The 9,808-nt window shown below is 54.7% G+C and overlaps 1 protein-coding gene across 1 annotated transcript; it reads left to right on the forward strand.

Moving 5' to 3' along the window:
• Positions 1-82: 82 nt before the first annotated feature.
• On the forward strand, positions 83-7,101 carry INPP5J (inositol polyphosphate-5-phosphatase J). The gene is made up of 7 exons (XM_044658885.1): positions 83-356; positions 1,317-1,426; positions 1,546-1,729; positions 3,020-3,157; positions 5,077-5,154; positions 5,394-5,498; positions 6,185-7,101. Exons 1-7 carry the CDS (start codon positions 99-101, stop codon positions 6,755-6,757), a joined length of 1,446 nt encoding a protein of 481 aa, XP_044514820.1. The 5' UTR covers positions 83-98; the 3' UTR covers positions 6,758-7,101.
• Positions 7,102-9,808: the final 2,707 nt, after the last annotated feature.

Here is a 9,808-nt window from a genome sequence, read left to right on the forward strand (position 1 = left end):
GGCCGGTGGGGGGGAAATTCAGGATGGACGGTGGGGGGCTGGGTGAGCTGGGCAGCTCAGGGTTGGTCTCTCCATCCCCTCCCCAGCCTCGACCTCCCATGTCCCGTAGCCAGGCTAACTCATGTTCCCATCCCACGAGGCCTCCCCGGCCCACCCTCCGGCCCCAGCTTCCCCCTGGCCACCCTCTGCGTGGTCCCCTCGGAGGGGGCCAGGACTCTCACCCACAGCTCTTCTCTGCTCCCAGCATCGTCTTCTGGTTCGGGGACCTCAACTTCCGCATTGAAAGTTACGATCTACACTTCGTCAAGTTTGCCATCGATAGCAACCAGCTGCAGAAGCTCTGGGAGAAGGACCAGGTGAGGCTGGCCGGGGGTCCCACAGGCCCCCCCCCTCCCCCTGTGTGCCCTGCAGGCCTCCAAAGACCTCCCTCCTTCCCCGTAGCCCCTCCCCTTCTCCTGTGAGTTGCCTCAGGAGGCCTGCTTGGATCTGGTTCGGTCTGCTGGGCCGAGGCCAGGTGGGGGGCCGGTCCACAGGCAGCCTTTTCCACTGTTAATTATTCAGGAGGTTGGAGCCACAGTGACCAGACAGAGCGGGCTTCTAAGTCTGGCCCAGCCTGGGGGGATCTAGAATGGACCCAGGGGAGGGGAGCCACCCGGGCTGGGGCCCAGGAACTGGGCGATGAGGGGGTGGGCGAAAAGCTCTCCGGGATGGAAGTCCTCAGGCATCTGAGCCCCATCGCTTACCTGGGTGAGCCCAGGAAGGAATAAGGTGTTGGATCACATGTTCTAGGGTTCCTCCCAGCGCTGGCATTCTGTAGAATCATAGCTTTAGAGCTGGATGCAGCCTCGGTGGCTGTCAAGTCCGACACCCCCTACCCCGCCTCCCCCTCCACCAGCCCATTTTACAGATGAGAAACTGGAACCTAGAAGGGTTAAGTCACTTACTTAAGGTCTCACAGGTTGTCAGTGGCAAAGGAGGAATTCAAACCCAGGTCTTTTGACTTCCAACACTCTTTCTGCTGAATCACAAGGTCTGCGTTCCGAGTGCCGATCTCCCCATTCTAGGTGCTCAGGGTCTTTCCCAGCTCTGACATTCTCTTTTCCAAGGTTTTTCCTAGCACCGATATTCTAGGTTCTAAGGCCTTCCCAATATCTGACACTGGGTGTCGCTCCCAGCTCCAACATTCTCTGACGTTAGCTCTGGGAACTGAAAGGCTCCAGGTTCGAGCAAATCTGACCCCTGGATCTAGAACAGGACCAGGGACCGGCTTCAGCTCAGCCTCCTGATTCTTCTTTTACCCCTTCCCTTCATCCTAGCTGAATATGGCCAAAGGCTCCTGGCCAGTCCTCAAGGGCTTCCAGGAGGGGCCCCTCACCTTTGCTCCCACCTTCAAGTTTGACGTGGGCACCAACTACTACGACACCAGGTAAGGCCAAGCCTTTGCTCCCAGAAGCCCATGATGGAGGGCAGGGAGGCGCCGGGAGAAGAAGGGAGGAGGCAGCCTGGCCCCGCTCTGATTTCTATGATCTTGCCCCTCGGAAACAGTGCCAAGAAGCGAAAGCCTGCATGGACGGACCGAATCCTCTGGAAGATCAAGGCGCCAGGTGTGGGGCCAAGCCCCTCTGGCCGAGAGAGCCACCGGGTCCACGTGACCCAGCACAGTTACCGGAGCCATATGGAATATACCGTCAGTGACCACAAGCCTGTAGCCGCTGTCTTCGTCCTGCAGGTGAGGACTGTCCCCACCACCACCGAGGCCTCCCAGATCCCCTTTGCTACTCGACCAGTTAGTTCTCTAGGTCTTCACCTCCGACTTAGTATCCTAAAAGCAACCTCAGGCAGCCTGCTTACCCCTTTGGGACTCGGGGCTAGATCAGCAGTCTTCCAATCATCCCGTAGACCAGTGATGGGCAAACTGCGGCCCCCTGAAATGTTCTATCCGGCTCAAGTGATGTTATTCTTAATCCGACGAATACCATGAGTAGGATATGATACAATGAAACTTGGAAAGAGTTGCCTTAGAAACAGACTGACAGATGAGCATTTCCTTTCCTTTGGCCCCCTCTTTAAAAAGTTAGCCCATCACTGCCATAGACTATAAATGGTAGAAGAGGTATGACCCACTTTGGTAGAAGCAGTTTCCTCACCTGGGAGTTCCCTAAACCAATGAAATCACAGACCCTGATCCAAAAAAAATGAAATGAGAAGAACCAATAAATAATGACACTGGCACAGATAAATAGCAGTACAGAATTGGTTTGGAATCAGAGGATTTGGGTTCAGATTATGCCTTGGTCACATGACCAGTGTGACCTTGAGCAAGTTGCTATTTGAGCTTTGGTTTCTGAATATATAAAATGGGGGGTCCAAGTAGATGGTCCCTGTGGCCCTTGGCTGTTCCCAAACCCTTAGCACCATAAAAGGCACATTGTCTTCCCTTTTGTTCTAAGATGGCGCCCCTTCTCAACTTTTTCTCATGGAGTCGTCTGGCCTGGCCTGGACCCCATCCTACCTTGGAGCAGCAAGCACGGGATTTGTCCATATATTTTAGCCCTCAAAGTATTGATTTAGACACACCAGGCTAGATGGCCTCGACGGTCTCCTCTAGAGTTTAGCACTCTCTCATAATAATAACACACTCATATGCCACAGATCATAATTATAGTTTTTATTTCTAGAGTTCTTCGTGGTTCCAAAACACTTTTATTATTCTGTTTGAGCTGTATAACAACAGCACGAATGAGGCAGGCTGGGGAATCTTATCCCCATTTTTAGTGTTAGAAAACTGAGGATCAGAAAGAGAGGATGACTTGCCTAGAGTGTCAGAAAGGAAAAAAACATTCTGAGCTTTCCACAGGAGGAATCTTGGGTAGCTGGTTGAGGCAGGCTGCCTCCCTGAGCAGGATAGGGCAGGGGTGTGGGAGGGGGTGTTTCTTCCTTCCTGACATTCTCCCGTCTTCCGAGATGACTCCCTCTGCCAACACTTCTCTATGTGCCCCCTCCCCATCCCTGGAGACAGTTTGCCTACAGAGACGACGTGCCCCTGGTGAGAATCGAAGTAGCGGATGAATGGCTGAGGCCTGACCAGGCTGTGGTCCGTTACCGCATGGAGAGCGTCTTCTCACGAAGTTCCTGGGACTGGATCGGCCTCTATCGGGTGAGATGCCCACTCGTGCCCCTAGGAGAGCAGTGGGAAAAGGGCATGAGGCCTGGCACAAGGATCCTGGCATCCAGAACGTGTCTCATCAAGGAGGACACAGTCAAGCAGCAGGGCCGGGGGCGGGGGAGGAGGGGTGTCCTTAGGACTTCCTAGAACATGGAATGCCAGTATGAGAGGGGCCTTGGAACAGGGAATGTCAGAGTTGGGAGGCAGCTTAGAAGCAGAATAGGGAACATCACTGTTTGAAGGAGGGTCCCCCCTCTCACGAATTTCATTCCAAAATGAAGTCACAGAGAGGAAGATCATGGGAGGCTGATTCAAGGAATGCCACAGAGCCTGAGACAGGACAGGGGCCCAGGTCACCCCTTCTTCCCAGCCTCAGCCAAAGCCAGAGCAGGGTGTGATGAGAGCCACCTCTACCCACCCCTTGCTCCCCAGGCCTTCCTGAGACTGGTCTAATGACTCCTCTGTCTGGGTGGGGCTTATAGAGGCTGGAAAGGAGGCCACAGCCCTGAACAGGTAGAAGGTCCAGAGTCCTCTCTGCCACTTCTATCTGTGCAGTCTTAAACAAATTACTTCCTCCTCCAGACTCAATTTCTTCATCTATCAAATGAGGGAGGAGCACTCGCTGGCCTTTGTCAGAGGCTTTTAAGAAAGGTTAACAAAATCAGACTTTTTTTTTTCGTTCCCTAGAGTGAGACTGGATTCAGTATAGATAACAATAACAATCACAGCCTATGGTGCTTTCAGCGTTATAATGCATAGCAGCCCTATGCTTATTATATCCATTTTATGGATGAAGAAACTGAGCCTCAGAGGCATTAAGTGGAAAATTGCCCATAATTACCCTGTTCAATCTGGATCTGAGATGGGATTCAAACTCAGGCCTTCCAATATGGAGGCCACTGCCTTTTTTTTTTTTTTTTTTAACTCTTACCTTCTAAACCAGGGGTTGGCAACATATGGCTCTCGAGCCATATCTGGCTCTTTCGAGGGCCAGATATGGCTCTTTCTGCAGGAGCCATAAAGTCCATTTTTTTTCAGGCGCTGTTACAGGAGTGGCACTGTGAGCACTGCACGGCTCTCACGAAATTACATTTTAAAAAATGTAGCATTTATGGCTCTCACGGCCAAAAAGGTTGCCGACCCCTGCTGTAGATGATTCTTGTAATTCCTAAGCAGAACTTTATCATTATTCAGGCAGTTAGGCCTTTACACAGACAGCAGGCAAGGGTGTGAGTTGAATAGGATGGGATGATCTCTAAACCCTCCTCTTCTGTCTTAGACTCGATGCTGTGCATTGGTTTCAAGGCAGAAGAGCAGTCAGGGCTAGGCAATGGGGTGAAGGGACTTATCCAGGGTCACACAGCTAGGAAGTGCCCAGAAGTCACATTGGAACCCAGAACCTCCCATCTCAAAGGCCTGGCTCTCCATCTACCCAGACACCTTACTGCCCCCAACCTTTCTCTTTTATTATTTTAATTAAAGGGTTGTTTTGGTTTTTTCTATTAACAAGCATTTATTTCCTCTCCATCTTTCTTCCCCACTGAGGCGAAAACAAAAACCTGACCTTTGTGACACAGAGACATAGAGAAACAGCACTGGCCGTCTCCAAAAGTGTGTCTCATTCTGCCCCCCAAGCCCTACCTCCATCAGGAGCTGGGCACCATGACTCCCAGAGTCAACCACAGACACACTGAGGCAGGGCAGAGCGGGCAGCAGGGCAGAGCAGGCAGGAGTGCAGAGCAGACGGGAGGGCAGAGCAGACGGGAGGGCAGAGTAGACAGGAGGGCAGAGCGGATGGGAGGGCAGAGCAGGCGACAGAACAGAGCAGGCAGCAGGGCAGACGGCAGGGCAGAGCGGGTGGCAGGGGCCAGGATGGTGAGAGTTCACCCCCCTACTCTGCCCCCTTCCAGGTGGGCTTCCGTCACTGCAAGGATTATGTGGCTTATGTGTGGGCCAAGCACGAAGATCAAGATGGCAGCACATACCAGGTGATGCTCTCCCTCACACCCATCCCACTTCCTGAGGCTCCCTATCCCTCCGGGGGACCCCTACACCTACCCTGGGGCTCCCCTTCCCCCCAGGGCCTTGTCCCATTCCCCATCCCCTGACCCCCAACTCGTTCTGGGGCTCCCTGTTCCTTTGTGGCCCCCTTACTCCTGCCCTGGAGGCCAGCTCTCTGGGGGTCTGGTCTGGTCACCTGAGTGTCCCCTCCTCGTCTCCCACCCAGGTGACATTCAGTGAAGAGTCTCTGCCCAGGGGCGGGGGCGAGTTCATCCTCGGCTACTACAGCCATGGCCAAAACATCCTCATTGGGGTCACGGACCCCTTCCAGGTCAGGGGGGGGGCACAGAGGAAGTGGGGTGGTGGGGGCTAGGAGGGGAAAAGGGGAGGGTCCAGGAGGGAGGAAAGAGTGGGGGAGAGGGTCAGCAGAGGAGGAGACCTGAGGGAAAGGAACGGGAAGTAGAGTGGTGCTTCGAGCCAGAGGACCCACATTCAAATCCTGCCTAACATCTAGCCATGACTGTTGTTCCTGTTGATCAGTTGTTTTGGGCCATGTTCGACTCTCTGTGACCCCATTTGGGGTTTCCTTGGCAGAACCCTAGAGGGCTTTGCCACTTCCTTGTCCAGCTCATTTTATATATGAGGAAACTGAGGCCAGCAGGGCAAAGGGACTTGACCAGGGTCCTACAGCTAGTTAGTATCTGAAACTGGATTGAAATGGAGTCTTCCTGACTCCAGGCTGGGCACTTTCTCCACTGTTCCAGTTGACCATCTCTAGAGCCATTTCTTTATATTTAAGTATGAGAGTTTGGGGCAAGGAGATGACTCAGTGGATGGAGAGCCGGGCCTGGATTACAATCCCGCCTCAAACACTTCATAGCAGTGTGGCCCTGGACCAGTCACTTAACCCCATCTGCCTGGTTCTGCCCTGGAGTCACAGGAGAGAGGCCTGACCCTTTCTGGCTCCCGCTTCCCCCGAGGCCCTCCCCAATCCTTTTCCTTGTCTGCTGTGCCCAGATCTCCCTGCCCGCCTCAGACGAGGGCAGCAGCCCCACGGACAGCTCGAGGGTCAGTTCCGAGGGTGAGGACGACAGCACCATGGAGCTGCTGGGCCCCAAGTCCCGGAGCCCCAGCCCAGGCAAGATGAAGAGGCACCGCAGCCGCAGCCCCAGCCTGGCCAAGTTCCCCGGCCTGGTGCTCCGGCCCAGATCTCGGGAGCGGGGGACCAGCCGCAGTCCCTCCCCACAGGGCCACCGGCCCCTCAAGCCCCCGGGCAGTGGCGGGGGCTTGGGCACCCGGGCCAAGGAGAAGGGGAAGTTGGGCATGGGCCCCGACGAGGAGGAGTCGGCCCTGCCCGAGATGCCTGGGCCCTGGAACTTCCCGTTGCCCAGCTCCCTGCCCCGGCCCATGCCCCACAACCTGGGCCTCCTGCCTTCCCTTCGCCTAGAGCCCATCCTGGGCAGCCAGTGGCGAGGAGAGTCCGAGATGGAGAGCCAGGTCAGCCCAAAGAGCCCCAACCGCTCCCCCCGGAGCCCTTCGCCCACCCCCAAGAGCCACCAGCGGATGGAAGATGGGGGCCTGGGGCCCTGAGGGGGAGCGGGTCCCAGGGAAGCCACCATCCCCAGTAGAGAGCCTGCTGTGTGTTCGCCCTCCCTCTCTGTGCTCCTGTGCCATGTCCACCCTGCCCACGGTTCCTCCCGCAGGACCCCCATCCTGTGGGCAGGGTCAGGGGGAGCCCTTCGGGGTATAGGGCCATGCCGTGAAGAGAGGCCCTCCCTCCTGCTCCCTCCTGGACCCTAGCCTGTGACAATTGCTGCCCCCTTGCTTTCCCCAGGCCCAGAGCTGGGTGCAGGGGGCACGGGCACTGTGCAGAGCCCCAGCTGCTAGCCATCATCCCGAGGACTGTTTATTAGGAATAAAATTCTCAGACCTCTTGGGAGTTTCCTTCTTGGATGGGCTCGGGGGGCCAGAAGTTTCCACTCAGCAGGAATGCCCCATAAGTGGGCCTCCAGCCCCCCTTCTAGACCTCTGGTGACGGGAAGCTCATTACCTCCTGGGGCATCTATTCCATGTTGGGTTGGGGCTAGCATTATTAGGAAGTTTCTCCTCAGCTGGCATCTATCTCCTTGCCATCGAGGAGAACCAGAGCTGGGAGGGAATCAGCTAACGAAACCCCCTCATTCTGCAAATAAGGAAATATCCAAAGAGTTTGGGTCCCTTTGCCCAGGTCTCACGGTTTATGCATGAATGGCAGAGCTAGGATTTGAACTCGGGAAGGATGAAAAAGAGCATTTATTGAGCACCTACTATATGCCAGGTGAAGCAGCTTGGAGTCAGGAAAACCTGAGTTCCAATCTTGCCTCAGACACTTCTTAGTTGGGTGATCCTGGGCAAGTCACTTTGCCCTGTTGGCCTCAGTTTCCTCAATCTGTCAAGTGAGCTGGAGAAGGAAGGGACCAACCCATTCGGTATCTCTGTCAAGAAAACCCCAAATGGAGTCACAAAGAATCAGACGGGACCAAAATGACTGAGCAGCAATGGGCCAGGTCCTGTGCTTTGGAGCTTTACAAATATGATCTCACTGGATTCTTACCACAACCCTGTAAGGAAATTGAGGCAGGCAGAAGTTGAAGTGACCTGCCCAAGGTCACACAGCTAGTAGCACACAGCCAGTAGGAATCAGAGACAGGACTCGAACCCAAGGCTTCAAGGGAAGGTATTTACCACAAAAGGGGAACTCCCTCCAGAAGCTTCCATTCTTCCATCCTTGGGGGGGAGGTACATGTATACATGTACAGATGAGTAAAGGCAGAATAATTTGAGGAGAAACTTCAAGCATGGATTAGGCACCTACCATGTGCAGGGCAGCAGGGATACAAAGACAAAAATCAGTCTGCCTTCAAGCTCTCATTTGAAGGGAGAAACACCATGTCTTAAAACGAAGAAAGACGAAAATAAATCTGGGAGCCTTGGAGGATCGAGAGCTTTGAAAGAAACCAGTGAGGCTATGAGGCAGAAAGAGGAGAGGCAGGTCATTCCATGCATGGGGAACTGGCAGGACAAAGACATGGAGGTGGGAGATGAAGGGCTAGACCAGGGATTGTGAACTAACTGTACAACAAAGGCATCTGCCAGTTGCCTGATGATATGGGGTGGACATTAATGTGGATAAAGCCTGCTTCCCTCCATGGGCAAACGCCCCCCCAAAGGGTGACTTAAATCTGTATCACAGCCCTGGAACACGGCCTAGCGCACAAGGCTTTGTCGACGGGGGAGTTTTCTTTGAGTTGTTTTCCATCGTGTCTGACTCTTCTTGGCTCCATTTGGAAAAACCATGCAAGTGGCTCGCCATCCCCTTCTCTACCTCATTCTTTTTTAAACCCTTCCTTTCTGTCTTAGTCACAACTGTAAGGCAGCAGGCGTAAGTGACTTGCTCAGGGTCACGCCGCCAGGAAGCGTCTGGGGGTGCCTGGATCCCCGATAATTGGAGGAGAAGGCTGGGGGAGACCCACACTTCCAATAGTAGGCCAGTACAGGCTTCTCCAGAGGGGACATGGAGTGATGACTAATCCTCGAAGGAAGCTCAGTGTTCGATCACCCCCAGCTTCCCAAGACAATTCCTTCCGCCGTAGGCTGTCACGGGAAGGAGGGATTTGCCTCTTTGTGCTTGTCCCGAGGTTAGAACTCCTAGTAATGGGTGGAAATTACAGGGCATTCAACTAAGCCGAGACTTCCTAGCAATTATGGTGGCCGCACAATGGAATGGGTGGATGTGGAGGTGGTGAGTTCCCCAGCCCTGGAGATCATCAAACAGAGGCTCAGGGCTGGGGGGTGGGGGGACCTGGAGAGTTACAGAGGAGGGGCCTGAAGGTCAGAGAAAGAAAGGAGCTCCCCAAGGTCAACCCGTTGGGAAACTTCAAGGGTGAGATTCGAACTCGAGTCTCCTGACGACGGGCTATTTCTTCTTCAGGCAGTCCGTGCTATGCCTCCATGGTGAATACCAGCATGGATGCCACACTCTGTCTCTGAGACTCATCCCCTCCCCAGCAGCCTCTGCCTTGGAGACGGAGAGCACAAAGGAGGGGGAAGGTTCTTCGGTGTCCCCAAGACTTCAGCCCAGCTCAGCCCTCTCCTCTTGATCCGGCCCCTCGTCCCCATTCTTGCCTTCTCCACCGACATGAGGGTGGGCAGGATCAGGGGCATCTCGCTGGGAACCGTGGAGGCTGCGGACACAAAGGTGCCACGAGCCGCTCACCATGGAGAGCAAGTGACCGCTGGCATTGCATCCTGGGGGAGAAGTCAGACACAGTCCAGGCCACGGACTGAACGGGGTGGGGAACCCCCATACCTTCCTCCCCCCGCCATCTCCCTGCCCAGGCGGTCAGTCAGCTCCTCATCCCAAGGGCAGAGACAACCAAATACAAAAGTTTCTTACACGTTTACCTTCTGCCTTGGTATCAGTTCTAAGAAGAGGGGCAGGGGCTGGGCAATTGGGCTGAAATGACTTGCCCAGGGGCACACGGCTAGGAAATGTCAAGGCCAGATTGGAACCCAGGACCTCCCAACTCCAGGCCTGACATGCTGCCCCTGCCCGATAAATTAAACTGGAGGCAAGACTGGCACGAGCAGGGCCTGGGGAGG

This window comes from Gracilinanus agilis, chromosome 1 (genome assembly GCF_016433145.1).
Source record: "Gracilinanus agilis isolate LMUSP501 chromosome 1, AgileGrace, whole genome shotgun sequence".
NCBI classification, from domain to species: Eukaryota; Metazoa; Chordata; class Mammalia; order Didelphimorphia; family Didelphidae; genus Gracilinanus; species Gracilinanus agilis.

Bases quoted from the DNA above. Each gene is read 5' to 3' on its own strand.
- INPP5J (XM_044658885.1), top strand. From the start codon at position 99: ATGTCCCGTAGCCAGGCTAACTCATGTTCCCATCCCACGAGGCCTCCC. The intron at 5,155-5,393 runs GTGATGCTCTCC...TCTCCCACCCAG, and splicing joins AAGATGGCAGCACATACCAG to GTGACATTCAGTGAAGAGTC. The intron at 5,499-6,184 runs GTCAGGGGGGGG...TGCTGTGCCCAG, and splicing joins GGGTCACGGACCCCTTCCAG to ATCTCCCTGCCCGCCTCAGA.